Raw genomic sequence first — 26,851 nt, forward strand, 5'->3', positions numbered from 1 at the left:
GGCTGGGTTGAGTAATGCAGGAAAACTGTATGATGGTTCTAGCCTTGCATGTGACAGTGTAGTGTATACCAACCAGGGATATGCACACCTCTGAATACTGGAAGGAGAAAGTTCAGAATGTTGCTGTGTGGGGTGTACTAGGGGGAGGAATTCTCAAGCACTTACATTCTCTTTATTGCCTGCTTACAGTTCATCTTGTATGGTGGATACATATCTGTTATTCCTCATTTTTGTTATATTTTTATATCTTACAGGAGCCCTTGGTAGCAAATGATATTTTGAATCATCCAAATTTTGTCAAGAAGAATGTATGTAACAGTTTTAGTGACAGAACAGTCCAGCGCTTTTACAAATTTAATGCCAGCCTTGTGGTAAGTCTATTTCTCTGATGATAATAAAGGTCTTTTATGCCAGTGAAAATGAAGAAATGGTCATGCACACTGATTGGAGGTGCTCTAAATCAAGTGTTCTACACATGTAGTTTGGCGAAGTATCATATTTTGAGAAAATGAATTGTTCAAGTATTTTATTTCTAAATGCAAATTCATTTATATGACCATAAGAGCTTTGTGTGCCGTGTTTTTTGGAAAGATAAGTGCAAAATGCTTATCTATTTCATTTTATATTCATTAGTTTCTGCTCATTTTCACTTAGGGGAAAAAAATCTTCATTTGTGTTATCACAGCTCAGATTTCCTAAGGCCCTCCTTCTTGAAGGTAAAGAAAGAAAAATTATTGACACAGTGTTCTGCTTTGGACAGGATTACAAATTCACTACCTCCAGTCTTGATTTGAATATAAATTTCCTGCTTGAATTCCAGTAATTTCTTTCAAGATCAGCTATTTTGAAGTAGCTGTTCACACTGTTGCAAGCCGATGAGCTTATTAACAAAGAAAAGGTAAAAGAAAAAATAGGTGTGTGTGAGTGTGTGTGTGTGTGTGTGTGTGTGTGTGTGTGTGTGTGTGTGTGTGTGTGTGTATATAAATACAGTGTATATATATATATATATATATATATATATATATATATATATATATATATATATATACACACACACACACACACACACACACACACACACACACGTGTGTGTAATATATCAAACTCAGAACCTTCAGGTTGTGGAATCTCGAATTAAAAAAAAAAACATCAAAAACATATTTTTGCAGGGGGGAAAGCACCCCTGCACCCCCCCATAGCCCCTGCAACTTAAATGAACTAACTCCGAGATCGTTCTACAGTGAAGTGAATTGTAATGGAGATCACTATACAGTGCGGAACGCGAACATTACCGTTCTCTTCACTGTAGTGCGGGGGGGGGGGCTTGCCCCCAGATCTATTTTACATTATCGAAGTTTCAAAACTTTGAATCTGATATGGTTGACACCATATACTCGAAGTTTTGAAACATCAAAAATGTAATAAAATACAACAACCTGCAAAAACAAACCATTTAAATGCTCTAAACAGGGGGGCAAGCCCCCCCTGCATCCCCCACACCCCCCGCTACTTAAATATTACTAACTCTGAGATCGCACTACAGTGCCAAAAAGGGAAATCTTCCCTTTCCGCTCTGTACGGAGATCTCCATTAAAAGATTTGAAGTTTCAAGACTTCGATCATATGGTGTCAACCATATCAGATTCTAAGTTTTGAAGCTTCGATCCTCTGATATAGACCCTTGTTCCCCTGCAAAAACATGTTTTTTGATGTCTTTTTAATTGTGAGATTCCACAATCTCGAGGTTCTGAGTTCACTATATTGAATGTCAGTATTGTGGACTTTCAAAATTAAGAAGTGGACCCATATATGTATATACACACAAACGCATACATACATATACATGTGTGTGTGTTTGTATGTATGTGTTTTATATGTATATATATATATATATATATATATGTATATATATATATATATATATATATATATATATATATACATAGATGTATACACACAGACACACACACACACACACACACACACACACATATATGGGTCTACTTTGATTCAGTGAAAACTCATTTCACCGAATTTCAAAACGCACACACCAAATCGCTGAAAGCTCAAATTACTGAAAACTCATTTCACTGAATGTAAGTACGGTTGAGCAAATAAAGTGTATGTGCCCTTTTCCCCACTGTAGTGCAATCCTGGAGTTAGTATATATAGTTGGGGGGGCACCGCCCCCCCCACATTGGGGAGTAGGGGGTGTAGCCCCTCACCTACTTTTGGTTTTATATTGTTAGCTTTCAGTGAAATGACATTCATAAATATAAAAGCTACGTAAGTGGGGGGGATATGCCCCCACCCCCCCCCCAATGTGGGTGGCTGTGTCCCCCCACACCCCACCTAATTATATATACTAACTCCAGGATTGCACTACAGTGGGGGAAATGCCATATAAGTTTTATTTGCCCAACAGTACTTACATTCAGTGAAATGTCTTAGCGATTTTTTGAGGATGAACTGAAATTCGGTGAAATGAGTTTTCAGTGAATGAAAGCAGACCCATATATAAATATATATATATATATATATATATATAAATATATATATATATATATATATGTGTGTGTGTGTGTGTGTGTGTGTGTGTGTGTGTATACACACACAAACACACATTAATTATAATGTGGTAATTAATAATGGATTATATCATCAGGTGTCTCCAGATGTGATGGAAAGACGGACTCATATTTATGATGCTGGTTTATATATGTAGTAGCTTGGATTACAGATAGAAGTTAAAATCATAATTGTCTTTGTTTTGCATCACTGTTGTTGGTCATTTTGTATGTTAGGTTTAGCTTACCTTAATATTTGCCAATATTTATGTTGCTTTTTCTATAACCTCACTCCCCAAAAAAGTGATATATAGTCCTGAATGTCTTTAAAGTGCAGTTTTTCATCTTGATCCAATATATATTTTCTTCAGCAATCAAAGCAACATACAAAACAAGAAGATATTATTATCCAGACACATTGCTTTGCAAAAGAATAATAATAAAAGACAGGGCTTCTCTAGAAACATTTTTAAAGCAGTTAAAACTTCTCTATTGAAGTTACTGCTTAGCTTTTTCTTTTAATGTCTTCTTTGTTGAAGGAAAAAAATGCGAATGAAAGGAAAAACAAATGACTTGGCAGCAGCTCTGTGGCAGCCATCTTCCATGAACACTGTAGTTGTTGCCATACATGTAATTTCTTCTTGGTGCTTATCTAAAGTTTTGTGTAGAATTCCTTTTCTGTGGCCACTGTATTTGCCACAGGGACAGTGTATTTTTCTTTTCTGTATGATTTTTATCCTCAAATCTGCTGACCAGAAAATATTTACCTCTTTTGGGGGAAGCCATTGTCCTGGAAGCAGTAAAGATTTTGTGCCACTGCCTGCTTTCCTGTTAGCCTGCAATAAGGACAGTTGCAGACATCCCAGTCCAGGGCAGCAAAGAAGCCCTGGAGAGACTTTTTCCTGTTCTATCCTGTACTGGTATCTAATAAAAACATCACAGTCCAGGTAAACCTGCCCCCCAAGACGGGAATAAAGGAGACCTTATCTAGCATGACCTAAGACATATACATCCCGCTGTCCATGGTGTTTGGCCTTCCTTCAGCCATTAGTAATCAGCACCTGTCTTCATTAACAGCTCCTTCCATTTTCTATCTAAAATTCGCTGTAAGAGTGTTGCTAATGACCACCCTGAGGTGGCAACTTTATCCCCCCCCCACTCACATCCTATAGGGATACTAAGTTGATATCACCCCAGTGAGTGGCCACACTTTCCTTACTGGGAGGAAAGGTTGACTGGAAACCACTCCACCCTGTAGTGTGAGAGTTGGCAAGAGCCACTCACTTTTGCCTTTGACCTGGATTATCCAGTACTCTTGCTGCTGCCCACAGTCAGGTCATCTGCGTCAGTAAAGGCTTCACCCCCGTATGCCACAGAGATTGGCTTGACTGTAGAAGTAGTTTATTGCGTATTGTTTTAATTAAGTGGTAGAACAGGTGAAGTTTGAGATGGTTATTTCTGTTCATCTTACGTCCCACATTTAACAAAAGAAGTTAAGGAGACTTGAATACTTTGCACCATGGACTGCAGAATTGCATATAGTATTCACAGGTCTTCTTGAGCGCTTCCTTCATTGGTGCTTAAAATTATTATTTTAATTTGGGAATGAGAATGTAATCCTTCTGGGCAGAATCCATTTTAGAGATGCCAAGGGAGAGAAGCTCCCAGACTTAACACGAGTGCACAGTTCTACTTTGGTTTACAGTGTGGGTACTAACAAAAGACAAATCTGGAAATTTTATATGTAAGAATACTCTTCAGCTCTACATCACTTAGCACAGGATATAAATATATCCATTTACATAAATCATGCTAGCACTGAATACCAAATAGAGTACAGACGTAGATCAGTAAGGATGCCTGGAGTTATTTGCATTATGCAAACATGAGTATGAGACACCACATATACCACTGAAGAGAAACAGTATTTTGAGTTTTAGTTTGAATCAGTCCCAATGGAAGAAATATTCAATGTGCTTTATTAATGAAGCATTACAGCTATGTTGAGCTGTAGAAGAGTCCGTAGTATCACATATTTATGAGACACGGGCTATGAATTGCTTACTAATGTTCAATTTTAGTTATTGAAGAACTCATAGGAAGCATGTTGTGTTAGCATGGAATTAAGTCCTCTCAATCCGGTTAAAATAACTTTTTGTTCTAATGCCATTTCTTGGTTCACTATATACTTCTCCAGTAGAACTTTGAAAGTTCACAAGCAGCACAATTATTAGTGAAGTTTTTTTTTTTTTTTTTTAAGCTGACATAGCTGTAATTTTTCGTTATGTTTTTGCTCTGTCCCTTGTAAGATTTTTGATTTTCTGGTAAATCACTGAAAATTAGTCTTATCAGTAATGTCAGACAGAGTTTCATGTTTGTTATTCTTAAAATGGATGTTAACTGCAAACCTGTTGTTGTTTTAATTTTCTGTGTGATTTGATATGATATTTAAAAACTCTCTCTGAATTAGGGCCTTTGTATTCCCATTACTTTTGATTTTCATAGGTAAGTACTAGGCAATCGGCCCAAGGGCCTATGTAAGCCTAGCCAACAAGGTTCCCTATCTTACACCACCCAAGAAAGTTATTTTCCTGTGCCACCGTTGAGCAGAGACACAGAAGTGATCCCCAGGGTGTATTTCCTGTTTCCCATCCACTCATCAAGATTTTTCTTGAAGAGTGCTAATGAAGAACTTTGCTTGACATAGATGGGTAGCCTGTTCCAGAGTATGGGAAGTCTCAGGGGCAGGAATCTATCCCTTCAGCATGTTCTGTTTATTGTGGTGACAATGTTTAGGTTCTTAGAGCGTGTAGCTCTGGGTTTGACATAGCTTTATATGTTAGGCAGAGATCACCTCGGAGTAGGCGATATGCTACAGAGTAAAACTGGAGTTTTTTTGAGACGGTCAGTGTAGGGCATTTGTTTGAGGCCAGTAATCCTCTCTGTGAGGATTTTGTCCTTGATTCTTTAACAAAGTAGTTTTGATTTATTCCAGTGTACACCAAGGATTATTTCTATGGTCTATTCTGTTCTTCTTTTAATAAGTAACATCAACTCAGTTTTATCCTCCACTAATATCACTATTTATGTGGATGATGATTTAAATCCAAAGAACTGAAACCACCACTTATTTACTACAAAAAGTACTTCAAAAAGATTTTTCCACATACTCTCTTTGGCTAACCAAAATGTTTCCACTACAAAATCTCTCATTCTCATGTCCCTTTGTTATTAACACTCTCTCAAAAATATTACTTTAAATTCTGTCCAGTTGCAGCTATGTCATTCCATGCACACACACACAAACTGTTGAATTAAAATTAATCCCTTTATTTTAGGTAATCTACTCATTTTAAGCACCTCATCCAGATGCCAGAAGCACATTAGCTAAAATGTACCGATTCCTGTATTGGGATATGCACTATCCATAGTTGCACTTCATTTAGCATGCAGTACAAACAGCAGTCAGTGCTGTATGCAGATTCATAACTTAGTATGGTGGATGGAGCATCATTGTGCCACATGTGAAAAAGCTATCTGCTTACTGTTTGTTGTCTGCTAAAGGCTATCTGCCTGACTGCCCCTGCCTGATCCACACTAGTCCTATCCATACTGATTTACAAAATTCCTCATTAAATATTCCTGTACTTATCTGAGAAGAAAAGTTAAAATCAAGTGCATGCCATACTCACTTCACTGTCATCTTACCTCGGATGAAGACTCCTCTTCTGAGGAAGAAGATGAGGAATTGAATTATTCCTCCCAAATTCCCTCCCTTTTGGATTATGCATCCCCTGAAGATGACTCCAATGGGACAGATTCCCCCATGGAGGAGATTTCTTTTGAGGAGACTGTCTCCAAAATGTGGGACCACTTCAAGTGGGACTCCACAGAAATGGCTGTAGTTATAATGCAGCCACACCCAGTACCCAAACATACTTTACCTTCCAACCTGTTCCTACTCAACTTATTCATGCCCTACTTAAGAAACTAAGACCCACCACCCTGGCTGCTGACCTCCTCCCAGCAGACTATCTGCAAAAGACTGCTGACACCATAGCATACCCCATCTCAGTTTTGATCAACAGAGCTATATCTGACGCTACTGTACCCACTATATGGAAAATCTCCCATGTCATACCTCTCCATAAAGGAGGCAGTTCCACTGAACTGTCAAACTTTAGACCCATAGCTATTCTGTCACCTCTAGCTAAAATTATGGAGAAGTGTGTACACATACAGCTTATGCACTACCTCACACAGAAGAAGCTGTTGTCCAACTTTCAGCATGGCTTTAAGCCACACCACAGTACTACTTCTGCCCACCTCTCTTTCTCTAATGTCATTAACCACAACCACAATAATAACAAACTGTCCTCAGCACTCCTTCTAGATTTATCCAAGGCATTTGACATGGTTGACCACAAAATGCTTAAAAATACCTTGAAGGCCTTCTCCTTAAACAACCATGCACTCCAATAGTTTCAATCCTACCTGCAGAGCAGGCAACAGGCAGTCCTATGGCAGGACAAGCTATCATCTCGCCTACCCATCACATTAGGAGTCCCCGGGGCTCGATACTAGGAAGACTTATTTTCTCCATCTTTATCAACGACCTTCATTCAGTCATCCCAGATGCTACCTGCATTCAGTATGCAGATGACTCCACCTTGATTTGTTCTGACACCTCACCAGCTATTTTATTCACATTAACCCAAAATACCTTCAATACAGTGGAAAAATGGCTCTCCAATCAACATCTAATCCTAAACCCCAACAAAACTAAGCTGCTCCTCTTCTCCCCCACCAGGGTTGCCAGACGTCCCTATTTGGGCGGGACTGTCCCGAGATCAGCAGCCTGATCCCGAGTCCCATCCTGCCGGTTTAAATCCCGGCCAGCCTCCGCTTTGTTGTTTTTGATTGGCCCATATACCTGGCATACGGGCCAATCAAAAATCGCTAAACACGGAGCTACTTCTGTTGAATGCGGAACTGCAATGTTTTTTTTTTTTTTTTTTTCCCATCATTCAAGATAACTGCTAACAATGGCACTGCCATCTCCACAGAAGCCCAAACTAAACTACTGGGTGTCATAGTTGATAACAACCTGAAGTTTGATGCACATATCAATCAAACTATCAAAACCATTAATAAAAAACTTGGCTCTCTTTACAGAATCAAACCTTTCCTTACCCCACTTGCTAGAACTGCAATTGCTCGTTCCCATCTACTATCAACTCTTCTCTACGCCTCACCTCTATTCTCCAACTTAAACAAAACAGATCTTAATAAAGTATCATCCTGCTATAACCACATTGCCAGATTTGCTACTGGCACAGCCTATCGGACACACCACTGCCACAACCTAAATTACATAGGATGGCTTGAACTGCGTAGCCTACTGCAGTTCAACCAGCTAATAGTGGCACATAAAGTCCTTTACCAACCAGAAAATACACCTGCACTAAAAAATGTTATCAGCCCCTACACCAGCACCTGGCCACTGCGATCATCCACTAGACTCCCAGTTCAAACATACAAATCCAACTACTCAGCTGGGGACTCTCTGTTTGCCAACTCTGTTGGAAAAACATGGAACAGACTCCCAGCTGACTTGACCGTAGAAACCTCACTAACTCGATTAATAAACAAATTCAAGAAATACTTCAGAACTCATTGGTTATGTCCTTGCACTAACCCCGACTAGTGACCTGTCTATTACTTGGGTGCCTTACCTTCAGCTACTTCTAACTTTTTTCTACCACACCATTTCAGAATGTGTCAGTTGTATAACTGTTGCTCAATGTGTCTTAAACCTGAATGTAATGTTATGTATATTTAACTTTGAAAATAATGTTATGTTTTGTAAAGTGTTTTATAATAAGTTAGTACTCTATGTGCTAAATACTGGTATTGCTTATGACTGTAATCTGCTTGAAACTAGCATTTACTATGTTCAATTTGTATTATTATCTTGGAGCTTTTTTCCCTGGGCCTCCGCTGAAAATGGACATATATCCAGTCGGACTATCCCAATCAACAAATGTAAAATAAATAAATAAATAAAATGTCAGAGATCCAGAAGACCTGTTATGACCTCCTCCAGGTTCAGACCCCCCAGTCCTTCAGCCCTCCCTTCTGTAATCCCTGCATTTCTGGATGCCTTTGCACCCACTTCCACCCTCCCAGACTCACAGCCCCCAGCTCCTAAAAAAACCTGATAGGTGCTACAAAGTACACAAGGACTGCCAATTCCTTTTTAAGGCACTTGCTGCAGACCCTTCAGTTATTTCTGTTGCCTCTGATAGGGTCTACAGGTCCATTCCTTCCTCTTCCCTGCTGCCCTCAGATAGACAGCAGACAGTTGGAGAGGCTGGGAAGGACAATCTATACCTCAGTACCCTGCCTTCAGAGCTTTAAATTATCAGACACATGACCAAGTACAAGTTAGAACTCCTTTCCTAGGTCTCCAAATGTATGCCTGACTCTGCAAATAAGGCCCTGGCATCTTCTCTCCTTGCCACTTCCTTCCGGGTTGCCAGGCATTCTATCAAGTGCACCTATGATGCAGTAGAAGCCTCCTGTAGGGCTGCTGCTTCCTCTTATGCCCTTAGAAGATTTGCCTGGCTAAGGCTTCAACCTCTACCCGAGGATATCAGTGCCAAAACTGATGGCTTACACTTGATTACAATGCCCTGTTTGGGAAACCTTCTGCAGAGCTCTTCAAATCTCTGCAGGAAAAAAGCAAAGAGCTTAAGGATCTCAGGCACATTTTGGTATCCCCTGTGCCTAAATTTCACAAAGATTATCATGCGAAACAATTTTTCATATGCAGGCAATCCAGAGCACATCAGTCTAGACCCCAAAAGAGGGCAAGGAAGACCCAACAGTTTCCCTGCTCTTCTACTTCTGTCCCTCATATAACCAAGCAGCCCTTTCCTGGTCGAATGGGCTCATCTTTGTGACTCTTGCAACAACCTAGTTCCCAGTGCCTTTCCCTCTCCCTTCCTTCCTGGGAACTCATCAGTCAGGACTCTTTGGTGCTAATTTCATAAAAAGGGGGTACTTCATGGTTTGGCACAAAGTGCCTGTCTTCAGGGGAATTCCTCTACCACCAAAAGATCCTCCTTTTCCTGACAGTTCTACTAGAACTCCTACAGCAGGGAACTATAGAACCTGTTTCCTGTGGGGAACAAAGAAGGGGCTTTTACTCCCGTATTTTCCTAGTTCCTAGGAAGGAAGGACCCTTGAGACCAGTACTAGATTTCTCTTACCTCAACAATTTCCTCATAGTCCCCTCTTTCAAAATGTTAACCGTACAAGCACTGTTTCCTGTTGTCCTTGCTTAGACATTTCCAGCTTCAATAGATATCAAGGATGCCTACCTCCATATCCCAATTCACCACAGATACAGGAGATTCCTACGATTTTCTAGGGGATCCTCACACTATCAGTTTTCAGCTTTGCTTTTTGGACTCTCTACAACTCTGAGAGTCTTCACAGAATGTCTAGCCTTAGTAGCAGCCTTTTGCAGGCTGTAAGGGATCTTAATTTACCCATACATGGACAACCTCTTAATCCATGCCACTTCTCAAGCAGAATTGAACAAATCCTTCCAAATGGCAATTGACATTCTTCAAAGCCTGGGATTTACCATCAACCTCAAGAAATCATCCCTGGACCCAGCCCAAAATCTCTTATTTCTAGGCTGCAGTTTCCAAACCCTGAGCATGATAGTGTCTCTCCCACCTTCCAAGGCGCAGGAGATCTCATTAATCTTTGCAGAGACACTCCACCTAAATCGGATTTCTGCTAGACACTTCCTTTGGATCTTGGGCCTAATAGCTTCCACCATCCCAGTTCTTCCTCTAGCAAGGCTTCACATGAGGAAACTTCAGTGGTTCCTCAAATCAGTATGGCCTCAGCATGCTCACCATCTAGAAAACCTGATTCTGCTCCTCCAGTGTCTAAAGCAGGAGCTCCAGTGGTGGATCTCACAACTATCTCTAAACCCAAGTCTTCCCATTCACCCTCTACCACCTACTCAGACCTTATTTCAGGATGCTTCGGATATGGACTGGGGGTGGCCTTAGACCTCCACATGGCTCAAGGGCAGTGGTTTCTCACCCAAATGAAGGAACACAAATGTGAGAGAAATGAGGACACTAAATTTAGCCCTCCAAACCTTCAAATCACTGATCAAACCAGGGAGGTTACGTGTACACACCAGCAAACATTACAGTCTTGTGATACATAAACAAGCAAGGAGGTACCAAATCCTATCTCCTGTGCAGACTAGCCATGCAGGTATGAGATTTAGCTTGTCATCTAGATGTATTCCAACAAGCGGTGTATATCCCCTCCAGCCAGAATACAGTGGCGGACACCCTAAGCAGATTTTGAACACAAGCTTACGAATGGATGCTTCATAGGGATGTGTTCTTGGACATTGTCCACTACTGGAGTTTTTCAGAAATAGATTTGTTTGCCTCCCCATGAGCAAACTGCTTCCTCGGTTTTGTGCCAGAGAGTACCATCCCCAGGCGTGGAGAGTGGATGCACTTTCACCATGGAAGGGGAAATTCCTATATGCATTCCTTCCCCTTCCACTCATTCCCAAAGTCCTGTTGAAAGTCCAATAGGAAAAGCCAAAAATTCTTGCTGGTGACCCCCTATTGGCCAAGACAGTATTGGCTCCCCCCTTCTAGTTCACATAGCCAAGGGCAATCACCACGAGTTCCCCCACCAAGTGGACCTGTTAACACAGAAAAAGGGCTCACTCCTACACCCACATCTGGAAACCCTCCAGTTAACCGAGTGGGTGATAGCATTCAGACACCTTTACTCTAAGGACGTGCTTCAAGTACTGCAGAAGTACAGGAAATCTACTACTGGAAAGTCTTACCTCTCCAAATGGAAGAGTTTCTATGTTTGGTGTCAGGCTAGGAACCAGGACCCACTGAAGGTACTCCTGTCTATGGTTCTATTCTGTCTGTGTGAATTGCTTAATGCAGGACTAGCATACTCTTCAGTCAAAGCTTATTTGGCAGCTATTTCTGCTTGTTTACCACTAAATCCTTCTTAGCTTCCAAATTCAAAGCTAAATAGTTCATCAAAGTTGCCCTTCATATCAGATCCCCCAGGAGACCGGTGGATCCACCTTGAGACCTCAACTTGATACTACAGAACTCAAGCACCATTTGAACCAACTTCCTGTAGCTCACCCAAATACTGCACTTGGATAACAATCCTCCAGTTGGCCATTACCTCTGTCATGGGGGTCTCAGCATTACATGCCCTTATGGCTTCTCCCCCCTTCTTGTCCTTCCATAAAGACAGAGTATCCCTGCGGACTAATCCCTCATTCATGCCAAAGGTTGTCATTGAATTGTCCCTAAACCAGGCAGTGCACCTGCCAACTTTCTTTCCCTCTCCCCAGAACAATAGTGAGAGCATCCTGCACACTTTGGATGTACACAGACAGCTCAGGTTCTACTTACATAAGATTAAATCCTTCAGGAAAACAGACCAGTTATTTGTGTCTTTCCATCCCAGGGCTCTGGGATTGGCTGTGTCTAAACAGACCATCTATAACTGGATATCAAATCAAATCAAAATCAAAAGTAACTTTATTGTCATTCAACCATACACAATGCTAGCATACAGTTGAACGAAATTTCATTTCTCCAAAGCTCAACACCAAACATAACAATTTAGCACATACACGAGCACAAAACGCACAATACAGCAGTGAGTGAGCCAACCGAAGGCACATGAAGAAGAAACCGAACATGATTTCAAGTACTACAGCACTCAGTACTTCACACCGCCATTCTCACTCCATCCAGCAACATACAAGCCCCATTTATTTTCTCTGCTATCCATCCGAAGTCACAGACCTCAAAAACAGCCGCTACCAGGAGTCCCGAATGACCACACCATTCACCATCTAACCCCAGTCCTTCCTTCCTTTCTTCCTTCCTTCTGACACCACTGATGCCCAATCTCTGTTGCCTTCAGCCTGAACTGCCATCATCACCCGTACCATTCTTTACACCATCTGCCACAACACCAGTCCAGTCCATCTACCAGCAACAACACCGATCCAGTCCAGCGACAGTAAAACAGATCTGGTCCCTTAAAAGCACACAGCCTCCACATCCTGCACTCCATGTCCAACTTGGCTTACCACTGCGGCCTAACTTCTGTACTCAGAGTTCCAGTGGATGAAGAGAATAAAAACAAGCAAAAAAAAAAAAAATCCAACGAGGACTCCACAAACCGCATCACTGTAGACAGCCACACGCTCGAAAGACCATGGACCACTAGGTAAGGAATCATGAAGAAACTACACTTGCAAACACAAAAACAACAAAAAAGTTCATACTAGAGCCGAAGAGGACGCTGCCGCACAGGGTGCCGCCATCTTGCCAAATATCCAAATTTATTGCCTTTTGCTACGCTCACCATGGTAACGTTCTCCCTGGCTCAGTCAAAGCTCACTCTACCAGGGCAGTATCTTCTTCAGGGTCCTTCCTCAGCGGACATGGTCTTGCATACCATACTATTAGACACACTATCCTTTGCCCCCCCCACTATTGCCTGGTTCAAAAACTGTCTATTTGACAGGCAGCAATCTGTCCAATGGCAAGGCATACTATCTCCTCTACTTCCAACTACTATAGGCATACCACAAGGTTCAATTTTGGGCCCACTTCTTTTCTCTATTTTCACTAATAAACTACACACCTCCACCCATCATGCCTCACTTATACAGTATGCAGATGACTCAACGCTAATTACTCAGCTCCATCACTAACCACTTTACAACTCACCCAAGAATCTTTTAGCTCTGCGGAAAGATGGATTACTGATATCTAACTTATCCTAAATCCTAACAAGACCAAATTACTCCTGTTCATCCCCAACAAATCTAAAATGTTTCCTCTCTCCTTCACTGTCACTTCTAATAATGGCATTGTAATTTCTCTGTCACCCCATACTAAACTCCTTGGTGTAGAAATTGACAAAAATCTTTACTTTGATGTCCATATTTCTCAAACCATAAAAAAGGTACATAAAAAAATGGGTACTATATACAGACACAAAAACTTCCTATCAGATCAGGCATGGGTAACCCTAACTCACTCACCTATTGTCCACCCTAATGTATGCAGCACCAATTCAAACCCAGGTCAGAAAATTGGATGTAGAAAAACTTGAGTCATGTTACAATAAAATTGCCAAGTTTGCCAATAACTCCACATTTAGAACCCATCACTGCCAAGCTCTAAGGGAGTTACAATGGCTAGAACTTCCTCAGTTACTTAAGTTACAACCAACTAGTTCTTGCCTACACCATCCTAAGGAATTCTCACAAAACTCCAGCTCTAAATTAACTACTGACCCAATACTCAGCGAATCGTCCCCTCCGATCCACCGACAAATCCCTCCTCTGTATCTCTAGAGCTACGAACACTGCAGGTAAAGCTCTATTCTCTCATACTATAGCTAGAAAATGGAATAATCTCCCCATAATGTGACTTCTGCATCTTCTGTAACACAGTTTAAAAACTCACTCAAGTTGCATCTTATGAATTCCTGGCTCTGTCCATGCATTACTTAATTTTTCTCCAAATTTCTTCTACTCCATCATACCTTCTTCCTGCTTCTTTCTACTGTCTACAGTTATGGAAACTCTTCAGTTGATTGCCAACTTGGCATAATTTTTTTTATGCCATTTAAGCCTGCTAGGAACAAATCTATTGTATGTATTATTTCTTGTGTGATTTTTGCTTGTTTATTACTTTTTGCTAATTATTGTTTAACTAATGTGAAGCTTTTCTTCCTGGGCCTCCGCTGTAAATGGACTTCGTCAAGTCCGGACTGTCCCGGTCAGCAAATGTAAAATAAAATAAATACATTTTATGGCTGACATCTGCTGTCAGCCAATGTCAGACATACCGTGCACCTTGGGTAGTAAAGACTTTGTTATACTGGCCGACGTCGGGTTGTCACCATGGCAGGCCATCTCCCTTAAGTCAGGAATACTGCAAAAGAGAAGAGAAGGGCATCTATCGTTATGGTAAGTTCTTACACAACTAATCTTTCTTCAGTCCCCCTTTCAGTCTTGCTATAGGAGAAAGTTGTTTTAAATAAATGTAGTCCTATCAACTGAAATCGCCTACCACAGAATGTGAGACAACTTGTAGATAATAATGCTTTTAGAAGAAAACTATATAACTATATAAAAGAGACCTACAAATACTACTGCAATATAGACAGGGTTAGTCTTTTATGACTTTCTAATAGTCTTACTAAAAGAGGGGGAATTTGAGCCCCTCAGCTCCTGGTACAATGCCTAGACTAAGAGAACCTAATTCAACAACCATAGAAATATATCAATGAAAACATGTTTTCTTCTTTCTCTCTCTCTCTCTCTCCCTCCCTCTCTCTGCGTGTTTTATGATATTTTTAAGTTAATTGTTATTTTTCTAGTACACTAGTTATGAATGTATAACTGATATTAGACACAGTTAATTGAAATGTATATTACACTGGCTGTAGCATTTTACTTTGTATTATGAATATTATGCTCTTGTTTCCAGGAGATGGCTGAAAGCAGTCCAAGGGCCATGTCACAAACAAACATACATGCATACTTAAATAAAATAATTTGGTGGTAGTGGAAGAGTAATAGAAATTATAGGTTATGGAAGGGTAGAAATTATTAAAATCAGTGTTGTACCCCCAAGACTAGTAGGCTGTAATAACATGAATGCCGTTTGCCGATGGGAGATGCTTCTAATATCCACAAAACAAAGGATAAATTGACAGTTGGTGCAAAGTGATCGCAGGTGCAGGAGACTTGTGCAGGCCGTCTTCAACAGACTGTGTGATATAATGGGTGTGTGTGTGTGTGATATGGAAGAACAACTGCAGCAGGGCTCTAGGTGATTGTCACTGCTGATGTGACACCCCGACCCCATGTGCAAAAAAAAAAAAAAGGGGGGGGGGCTGCTGATAGATGGATAGAAAGACTGGTAGACAGAAGGTAATATTGTTCCAGAAAGATAGCTCTCAAACTTTTCCAAAATGTGGAATACTGCTTCTCATAATGTGGAACAAATATGCAAAATGTGGAAAGTAACGGTGTACTGACAACTTCAGCTAAGAAGCTCACAAAATAATTAAAATGTGCCTTTTTATAACATTTAATTACCGGGATTGTAATTAGTATTAGAATACACTTTGTGCACAGATAGGAATTTTTGTTTATCCAGGAGTTAAGCAGGAACACGGCAGTGTCTTCATCGGCTTTAGTTTTGAGACTTGAAAATTTTCACCTGAGGTGTTTGTTTAAGAGCAAGTGGGATGGAGTACCTGATTTTGTAGCTGTAGGAGGAATAGAGACAGTCACCAGCAAAGCTTTTTGACTTTGTTATTAGAAGTATCTTTTTTGTCTGCTAAAGAGGCTTGTTTGGTGAGTAATGTTGAAGGATGCGAGTTAGGCTAGGGAATTTTTCAGGTTTGTGAATACAGTTGTGGGTAGTAAGTTGCTGTGATAGAGTCAGAGTGAGGCAGCTCTAGCCAGTGTAGTTGCTTTCTGTTAACCAGTAGTAAGACTGGTATGTCATGTTAGCAGAAAATGTGGCTACTTTGTTCTAGCATTGCTCAAGGAGATTGGTCTAGGTTACCTGAAGACTGAGAATAACAGCTGCATTGATGAAAGTTGGAAGGAGGAAAGTTGAAGCAATGCATGTCCATCATGCCTTTCAAAGTCTGTTCAGCCCACATCTCATGTGGCTTCAAAGCGTTATGCCTGTTAGGTAAGCTTTTATCTGGTAGTTTGTGCCTTTTTTATTACATCTTCTGCATGGTTGTCAAATGTAAAGTTATCATTAATTGTGACATCTGGTAGTTTTTTGTGGGTTACTAATTCAATTTTTATGCTGTTTGTGGTGGTTAGAGTGAAGAGAAGTGTCTGTGTAGAGTTGTTTTGAGATGACTAGGATGAGCTTAGACTTTTTTGGATTTAAAAAAAGATGGGAATTGGATAACCATTTTTCAGTACAAGTAAGTGAATCCTGGGTTAGTTGTTGCAGTAATATTGTATTTTTTAGCAGCTCAGTTCAAAGTAGAGTGATGCACATATTGCGTGATTTTTGCACGTTTGCTTGCTGAGTGGCGTTTATTCACAAATATGCTGAATGAGAGGTTGCTTGGAATGGAATCCTGGGGGACTCCAACTGCTATGTGAAATGTTATTTTGCCATTTAGCACCCTGTCGTCTACAAGACAAGTAGGTGTAAAACCAAGTACTTAAAACATTATTTTAATGAATTTACTATGATTCAGTATTATTTACCATAGGTATCACTTAAAGTTACTAACTTCAAATGTGTGACAGACCTCTTCGATGTGCAACTTTGAGGAACATGGACTATTTAGAACAAAAACTGAGGAATGTGTGTCATAATGTGATACATTTAAGAGGCATGGATGGATATGCTAGGAGCTGTGTCACCTGTTTTATGTGAGAGTTAAGCACAGAAAGAGAAGACTGATCTCCGGACTTAAGCCATGTAGAAGGAATGGACTAGGGTAGAAAGCTAATAGTGTATGACCCCTGGCTGTTGTAAATTAGTTTGCAGATGAGAGGTACTTGATCAAAATGTATTTTAACTTACTATGTCATCCAGGGTAGATTTCTCATAGGTTCATAGGTTCATACTAGGCTATCTGCCCAAGGGCATTTATAAGCCTAGCCCATAGTTATGTGGCTTTCGCCACCCCTTTAGTTTGAATAAAAACTATGCCTATCATTTTTCTGTGCCTCTGTCAAGCAGTGACACTGAAGTAATCCCTGGGGTATATCTGCGATCTCCCATCCATTGGTCAAGATTCCTCTTGAACAAGGCCAGCGAGGTGCTCTGCCTCACATGTACCGGGATTTTGTTCCACAGCATAGGGAGTCTCTGGGTGATGAATCTGTCCCTCCAGCACGTTCTATTTATAACCGTGTCAAGGTTTAAGTCTCCCGCCCTTGTGGTTCTGAGGGATCTAGATTTTTTGAGGTGAAGCATATTCATCAAATCTGGGTTTGACATGGCCTTATATCTCAAGACCAAAGCAGTTGGGTGATAGAAGCAGTGTGAAGGGCCTGCATTTCATGCATCTGTCTTAGAAACTACATTGCCTTTACATCTAGTGTCCTTGGTATTTTAATCCTGTTGAAATGTAAGACCAGGAAAAACAAGCAAAGCTCATATGCTGCTAAATAAAGAAAACCATATGGCACAGTGGATAGCATTGTCGCCTCACAGTAAGAGGTTCCGTGGTTCGATTCTCGTCTGAGTGGTTTCTGTGTGGAGTCCTCCTTGTGTTTGCATGGGTTTCATGGGTTTCCTCTGGGTGTTTCAGTTTCCTCCCACATTCCAAAGGCATGCAGTAGGTGGATTGGACACTCTAAATTGGCCATAGGTATGAGCGTGCATGTGAATGTGGGTGTGGTGTGAAAGAACTACTGTGGCAGGGCTAGCACCTGGTGGTGGAAACCTTGGATTTAGATGATTGTCACTGTTGAAGTGACACCCTGACCCCATGTGCAGAATGGGAAAAAGGAGTTGTGGATGGATGGCTATAGTTTAGGACCCATACTCAATATTGCATAGGTTTCCAGACAATTCATAAGATCAGAGAGGGTGAAACTTTCTTCAGATCTAACTCACAATGCATAGTTAGTAAACAAAAGAGTTAAAAATGATTTTTCAAAATTGTAAAGTCAATAGACACCATCACAACAGTAGCTATATTTATTTTGGTAACTGTTTAATAACAATGTGCTACTGAAAAGGTAAATGTCTGATAGCCATGTAGTACTGAAAATTAAATGTTGCAGGCTGCTAAGAGATGTCGCATGTGATCGTACTTGATTCCCTTCATTTATATTTGCATGCTGCAGCCCAAATCTTACATAGCCAAAATGATCTAATAAGCATTGCCTTTGTAAAACTATGAACACTGTGTTTTGTGTTGTAATTGTGTTGTACCTTTTCGTATAGGGTGATCTGACAAACCTTGTGCATGGAAGCCACTGTTCTAAGTACAGACTTACAAGAATTCCAGGAACCAATTCCTTTATTGGAGTAGTCAATGAGACATGTGATTCCCTGGCATTCTGTGCCTGCAGCATGGTAGACAGGTTATGTCTGAACTGCCACAGGTAAGTAGTGTCATGCGTCCCTTAAAACATATGACCTTGGTGTGACTGCTTATGGGTGCACTGTTATCTTTGCTGTCATGGTTTGCACTGCTGACAAACTAGGGTAGCTTGTGACATTGAATACCTTGTCTGAGGCGATTATTTGCAGTATTGCCTTTTTTGTTATTGTTTGGGTTTGTTGCATCTGTCACTTAGGTCATGGAAAAAGTCACAGAACATGTAGCAGGTTCTGCATCTGAAAAATTGGGGAAGCTATGATGGGTTGTATGGCAAGGACAGGCATCTTTTGAGTGGCATGTCTTAATAGTAGAAGAAGAAGACAGCTGTCTAATCATTCTGCATGTCTTCTTATAGCATTTTCTCCAGTCAGATTTTGTTCCTGGTAAGTAAAGGGTTTTGCTACCCTCGCTCTGAAGGATAAGTAATAAGGCACAAGCTATAATCTTTAGAAGCCACATGAGAAATGGGCTGAATAGACTTTGAATGTCAGGATGGCCTTAAATGGGGAGTAGAAGGCAGACAGACTGTGAACGTAATTTATAAATATGTGCTGGATTGGCCATCTTAAAACCTTGGCATAAATATTACTGATTGTGCATTAAAATTATCTGCAAATGGTGCTAGCTGTTTCTCTTGAACCTGTTGCAAAGTATGACAGTGTTTTCTTGCATTCACCAGCATTTGTCTTATAGAATGAAAAGTTAGTGATTATTTTGTTTTTCCCTAGAATGGAGCAGAATGAGTGTGAATGCCCTTGTGAGTGCCCTCTGGAGGTGAACGAATGTACTGGCAATCTCACAAATGCAGAGAACAGGTGAGGAAATGGTAGAATAGCTTTTTTACGAATTTTCAAGTCTTTTCACATATGTGGTAAGGTAGTTTTTTTCTCTACCAAATTAAGGCTTAGAGTCTTCATCTGATCAGTTCTCGTGTCCCGGTTGGTTAGGAAAGTTCTAGAAAACTTGGGAACCTTGTGGAAAATGTTGTGTGACTTGTACAGTGGACTACTATGTGTCGCACTATAACTTTGATAGAGATGGTGCTGCAGGCTTATGAGTATGCCTGCACAAGTTAGAGTTGCTACTACTGTCATTCCTTAATCTTCCTTAATGAGGAGCTCATAAACAAGATCCTGGATACCTACTTTTGGGTAAAGGGCTCTTCAGCCAGCTTGTTCAAGGCCTCTTTGATGTTCTGTTTTGAAAGAAAGTTCTTGACTTTATGGAGGGCCTTCTTACCCGATTTAACCTTCACTTATTTTCAGCCTCAGAAGAGAAACTTGTTTCCTCATTAACTAATGAAGGCTGTGATGTGCCAGTCTTGTTTCCATTTCTGGCTAGGATCTGTTGTCCTGACTTAGCTTGTAGGTGGCACATAGTGTGTGTGTGTGTGTGTGTGTGTGTGTGTGTGTGTGTGTGTGTGTGTGTGTGTGTGTGTGTGTGTGTGTGTGTGTGTGTTCACCCTACTTCAAGAAAAATCATAAAACACTTAGCTTAGAAAGCTATCAGGTTTCCAGATGTGGACAACCTTGGCCGCATTATGAAGCTTAGCAGTCCACCCACCAGAAAGAAGTATTCTGGTAAATTTCTCACACCTCATCAAAATTCCTAAGAAAGGCATAAACTGTACTGCATAAAGGGGTTAAGGAGGCTGGTCTGTTTTCATGACGGGGTGAGAAAGTTTACTCTCTTCCCTTTGTGATCCTAAAAAGGAGAGATGAATTTTTGTCTCATTGTTTACATGACATTTGCAAGCAACACATCTTTTGCATTCAGTGCATGTTCCTGCAGGAGGTCATGCCTTTACTTTTGAAGGTTACCTGGGTGATGTCATTGGACATGATGGACACCTTTTTTTGTTGCAGCATTATTTTGGGTCCACTCAAGAAATTCATCTGGCTTAATATGGATGGATATCACTTCTAGTAAAGTGTGGGTCACTGTGGTAGAAGACTGGCAAGAAAGCAAGCTCTGTGTGCTCCCTTACCTGAATGACCTACACCTTGTAGATTTGTTCATGGACTGCCTAGAAGCATTCTTGCAATATCTGCTGAGAAGGCTAAGTTTGGTCATGCAGTGTAGATATAGTGAACTTCAGTAAATCCAAATCTTCTGTTGAGAAATTAGGGCCCAAAATGTACTTATGTGGTGCTGAGATTCAGGAATTTGTGTGGAAATTGGGATGTCCTGAGAAACAGATACACTTTAGATACAAGGATAAAGAGCATATTCAGAAACCGTCCATTCTTTTTATGATATGTATTTGTGTACAATCATTTGTCTGTAGGCCATGCCTGAAAATTTAAACTTTTTTGCTCTGTGCTTTAATAAATATGAAAAGCAAATGCACAGTCCAGAGTAAAAACAAGGAAAGTGAGCAAGAAAAAAAGTTATTTTCTTTTTTTCTTTAGTTTGTTAATAATCTGGCTGAATATCACAGAGATTCTCTTTAATTGGTGCCTGTTAAGTTCCAGTTCATAGGATGACATACACAATGTCTGTGAGGGTGGTGGCTTTCATGGGTATCAATGTATAACTCTCCAGTGCTTGAACACAGAACAAAAGACACTTGGGGGTACAGGTGTTGAGAGCTTATGTGGAAGGTTACTTCACGTTCTAGAAACCCTAATATTGGCAACAAATCTGGGACAGAGTTGTCATTAAAAGCTATAGATTAATGGCATGACAGTGTATTCCTGTGTGGAAATTGCAGATTTGAGTCAGAGTGTAGATGTAACAATGTTTGAAACTATGATTTCACAATAGACACTGGCTGATCTGGAAGAACTGATGATTTAGTCACCCCAGAAAGGGTGGAAGTTGCATGAAGTAGCCCTTAGGAATGGGAAATAAAACATTATTTTCAGTAGTTTTCATGTCGTCTGAGTGAAGTGCAGTGCAGTTTGACCAACCCAATTTAGTTATATTGTATACTCCGAATTTACCCAGTCGGGGAATAAAATTCAACCCCCCCCCCATGTTTCAGTGATCTCAGAACTGATTTTATTAGAGAAGGGGTATGTGAAGTAGCTCTTCTTTTGTTTGGGTAGGTGTGGTGAAGTGTTGTTCATTTTTAGTTCAGTAAATTGCCATTTTTTTTATTGCATTTATTGAAATGACATTTGCCTTTTGCATTGTTCCTCATTTGACCATAAACCGTAATGCATGAGATTGATAACCCACTGTCATAGAGGCTAGATTTCCATTTGTAATGTCAATGACCCCAGTTCAATGATGGATCCAGATGAGTGTATATTTAGCTGGACTTTGTTAGGACTGAGTGTCATTTGGAGAGGATAAGTATTTTGGTAATGGTGTATTAGTAGAGGATAGAAGGTATTTTTGGCAGCGGAATATTAGTAGTGGGTGGAAGCAGCTGTTTGTGTTGTGCAGTAAAGATTTGGATAACAAAACAGCTCCAAAGGAATGGATGAGAATAAAAGACTGGATACTGCATGCTCAGCACAGTTCTGCAAAAGGAACCAACCCTTACCCAGCTACACCAGGGGAGGCTGATGCTGCTCCTGGCCATGGCTTGGACAGGGTGTGGGTGTGCTTTCCATCAGGTAGTATAGCTGTAGTTTTAAGTGGTTGAAACTGCTTTGAGTGGTACTCCTCAGGTAGATCTCTATAATGTGTAGCAGGTCTGTAAACTTGGCATGGTGACTGTGGTGTGGAGCTTGCAATTGAGATTCATTTAGCTACTCTATCAAGCTTGTCTTGTGTGAACAAATACATTCAGTAAAATAAGAAAAAAGCATGGGAAAAATATAAAAAAAGAAATAGGAAAACAGCCAAGCAGTCTTTGTTTGCCATAAGAATCTGTGTTGTTGACCACTGTTCCCAACTGCTCCTTTACTGTGTTTAAGCAAGTTCTGAGACATGCATTCGGTAGTTTTATGACATTTGAAGGGAAAGAATATAGCAATAACCCACGCCTGGGTGTGGGTAATGTGGGATTTACCCACGGTTGGTGTGGTTTAAGCCTGAGGGACCAAACAAAGACAACCGTGGGTAAATCCCGCATTACCCACACCCAGAAGTGGGTTATTGCTATTATACTATGACATTATTTAAGAAAAGAAATAATTACTTTTCTTAAATAATGGCATTGTATAATGCCGCTTTGCTGCCCTTCCGCAGCTGTCTGGTATCCGTAGTTCTGATGTACTGCGCATGCCTACGCAGTACATCAGAGCTGTGGCCAAAAGCAACGGAGAAAGCAAGATCTCCGTTGCTTTTTACTGTAAACCTGTCTCGCTATGTTAAATGGGTTTAACATAGCGAGACAGCTTTAAAATAAGCAACGGAGATGTCCGCTGCTTATTTTAAAGCTGTCTCGCCATGTTAAACCCATTTAACATAGCTTAAACAGTAAAGTAATGGAGATCTTACTTTCTCCGCTGTTTAAACCTGTCTCGCTATGTTAAATGGGTTTAACATAGCGAGACAGCTTTAAAATAAGCAACAGAAATCTCCGTTGCTTATTTTAAAGCTGTCTCGCTATGTCAAACCCATTTAACATAGCGAGACAGGTTTAAAAAAAAAGCAACGGAGAAAGCAAGATCTCCGTTGCTTTTTACTGTGTCGCTATGTTAAAGGAGTTTAACATAGCGAGACAGCTTTAAAAAAAGCAACGGAGATCTCCGTTGCTTTTTTTAAAGCTGTGTCGCTATGTTAAACTCTTTTAACATAGCGAGACAGTGTTTTTAAAAGAGACTTATACTAATGGAAAAAGTCCGGGCGACCGGACCTTTTTCCATTAGTATAAGTCAATTTACAACGTGCACGCTGGCCAATCAGCGTGCACGTTTTGGAATATTAATGGGGGGTCATGGTATAATAATAGTTATGTGCAGTCTGAATAATTTAAGATTCTAGCGTTGAGTCTTTCTTAACCCAGGATGTGAGTTGACATGGCATCCCTGCCAGTGGCAGACACAATTGAAGTTTTAACATTTTAAATTGTATGTGTAATGAGAACTTGCAGTTTTTTGCTCTGCTTTGTTGATCTTTTTTTTGTTGACTCAGGAATCCAAGTTGTGAAGTCCATCAGGAACCTCTGACCTTCACAGCCATTGATCCCAGTTTGCAGGACACTCTTCCACAGTGCATCAATACTGGATGCAGTCAAAGGCTAACAAGTGGGTAAGTGTACACATCACCTCAGCAGGCAATACAAAGCAGCTACCTGCACTAACAATCAGTGATGTAGAATGTGACATGCATAAGTGTTTATGGGTAGTGAAACAGGTAACACATACACAGAAAAGTGTCAAGCAGTTACTTGGATTAGTGTATAGAAACTGATGTGCTGAAGCACTTAATATAATGTTGATTTATAGGGTCTATATTACAACCCCAAAAGATCTAAAATGCAAATGTATGTACATCGACACATAAAGGTCGATGTACATACACAGCGAAACAAGTAAATGGCAAAAATCAAAATGCCGAACATGTTTCGTCAGCAAAATGTGCCACACAGGTAAGTACAAAATAAAAAAAAAATACATTAACACGCTTATGCAGGGGGGCAAGCCCCCCTACATCCCCCTTCTTAAATATACCAACTCCTAGACCGCACTACAGTGGGTAAAAGGATATATTTCCTTATCCCCACCACCACGCTGCTGGTTAGGAAACATGTTCGGCGTTTTGATTTTCGCTGTTTACATGTTTTGCTGTGTATGTACATTGACCTTTATGTGTCGAAGTACTTACATTCGCGTTGTAGAGCTTTCAGTTTTGTAATATGTAACCGATTTATATTAGTAACATTTAATTCATACTGATATTAATGATCTGCACAAGCTGCTTACCATCTGTGAATTTGAGAACTCATTAATACTATTGCATTTTTATATGCTGCTGTTTTCTTTTCTAGTGATTGTTTTGGGGTACTGGACTGTGAGTGGTGCATGGTGGACAGTGATGGGAAGACTCATCTTGACCAGCCATATTGTGCACCTCAGAAGGAGTGCTTTGGAGGGATTGTTGGAGCTAAAAGTCCCTACGTGGAGGATATGGGTATACTAGGTAATTGCATGCTGTCTGATGAACTTTTGACCTGCCTGTATAATGTGCTTTTCTTTCCCAATAGTGTTGATTAGTTTAACAATGTACAAAACAGAAGCTGATATTCTTTGTTTCAAAGCATCTTCCTTATACTGGTATGCCTACAGAAGTTCCAAGATTGCCATATTGTTGAGTGTGGATCTTCTTTGACCCATGAAAATGTTCTTTGGCAATTTCTTTTTCTCCTATAGAGATCTTTTGATGTATCACTAATATGTGAGAGCTGAATGATTGGGGTTGACACCCTGCAACCTCCTCAGCTAAATGCAGCATGTTCGAGGACTTAGAACCTCTGTCTAAGTTATATTTTGTTTGAGAGCCCCCTCATTTTTAATAGTTGGGTGAGTGTCTGTGAAGGAGGCATTTGCTGAACTGACCACCACTAAATAAATGTGCTCCTGTCTAACATGTTAGGGTGCAAAACCTAAAGTAGCCGGCATGAGCAACAAGCTTACGGCACCCATGCCTTTAAATTTTCCCCTTCCCTACAAAGAGATAGTGCGTGCTCGTTCCAACAGCCGGGGGAGAGGAAAAAGGAAACTATCAGGGGATGCACCGGAGCAGAGAAGAAGAATGAAAGTTTGAATTGTTTGTTTTTTAACTTGTCATCTAGGACTTTCACAATGAATGCAGTAAATGTTTTGAACAAGGGTATGTCGTTTATTCCCTCCCAGCATAGCAATATATCTGACACCTTAATAGGGCTACGTAAGTTTTGCAGGAAACTCTCCCTTAAGATGTTATTCAAAGATAGTTTACCTAATTCCATGGACAATCAATGGAACAACTCTGTCTGTAGGAGAAAAAGCACTTTCATGCCCCCACTCATACATACTGTTGATTGTTTCTTGAAAACTTGTGAACGGGATTTCTATCATTATTATGATAGTCATGAAAAAAAGAATGGTTTTATAAATCTTAATATGGAAGAAAGTTCTGAGTTAAAAGCATTATGTAATGATCCCAAGCTTGTATTCAAGCCAGCAGATAAGGGAGGGGGGATTGTAGCAATGGATGCAGCTTTCTATCATGAATTAATGCTCAATATGTTAAATAATGATGCTGCATACAAGAAGATTGATAAATCACATATAGGATCATTAACGCAATATGTTCATGATACACTATATGACATGTTAATGACTAGGTCCATTGACAAGTCCCTGTACGATTTTTTGTTGATAGAACTCCCTTTGATTCCTATTATTAAAGGTCTGCCCAAGCTGCACAAGGACAAGTATCCACCCCCTTTGCGTCCCATTGTGTCAGGCGACCACTGGGTAACTTATAACGCATCTTTATATGTACAAGCTAAATTGGGAATACTTGTGAAGAAAGTACCTACTATTCTACTTGATTCTTTTAGACTGCTAGATGACCTGAAGTTGAACATGGTAACAGAAAAAATAACAGATAAAACCTTGCTAGTAACTTTAGACATCGAGAGCCTTTTTACCAATATTCCCAATGAATATGGTTTAAATGCAATAAGAACTCATATGACACAATTAGGTATTGATAATGGTGAAATTATGAATGTATGCTGTTTATTGGACCTTGTCCTAAATAATAATGTTTTCCTTTATGACAACATGGCATATGCACAAACATGGGGGGTGGCTATGGGCACCCCCTGTGCTAATGCATATGCTAATCTTGTTGTACTTGAATGGGAAAAGGAATACATCTTTAATGAACCTAGGTTTGCTAATGTCGTTATATATAGACGCTTCGTAGACGACATCCTAATATTATGGAATGGGGATGAAGCTAGTCTTACTTCGTTCATCAGCTATATGAACAGTGTTACCTCGTTTTTTAAATTTAGCCATGAATTTTCCAATCATAGTGTAAATTTCTTGGACATCACTATTAAGAAAGATAATCAATGTGAGCTAGTAACTACACTTTATAGAAAATCCTGCTGGAGGAATGGGATCCTCCACTATGACAGCTTACACCCGCGTCATATTTTTCGGAAC

At 40.3% G+C, this 26,851-nt stretch overlaps 1 protein-coding gene across 1 annotated transcript in view; it reads left to right on the forward strand.

The window, feature by feature from the left end:
• The window catches only part of CACHD1 (cache domain containing 1), a 1,377,863-nt gene that overhangs the window by 1,203,875 nt on the left and 147,137 nt on the right, over positions 1-26,851 (forward strand). Inside the window, exons 19-23 of the mRNA XM_044085560.1 lie at positions 255-371; positions 18,632-18,792; positions 19,520-19,606; positions 23,823-23,939; positions 24,679-24,830. Of these exons, the coding sequence (XP_043941495.1) occupies positions 255-371; positions 18,632-18,792; positions 19,520-19,606; positions 23,823-23,939; positions 24,679-24,830 (634 nt within the window). The remainder of the gene's footprint in view (positions 1-254; positions 372-18,631; positions 18,793-19,519; positions 19,607-23,822; positions 23,940-24,678; positions 24,831-26,851) is intronic.

This window comes from Protopterus annectens, chromosome 10.part0 (assembly GCF_019279795.1).
Source record: "Protopterus annectens isolate FY-2018-M chromosome 10.part0, PAN1.0, whole genome shotgun sequence".
Classification (NCBI taxonomy): domain Eukaryota; kingdom Metazoa; phylum Chordata; order Ceratodontiformes; family Protopteridae; genus Protopterus; species Protopterus annectens.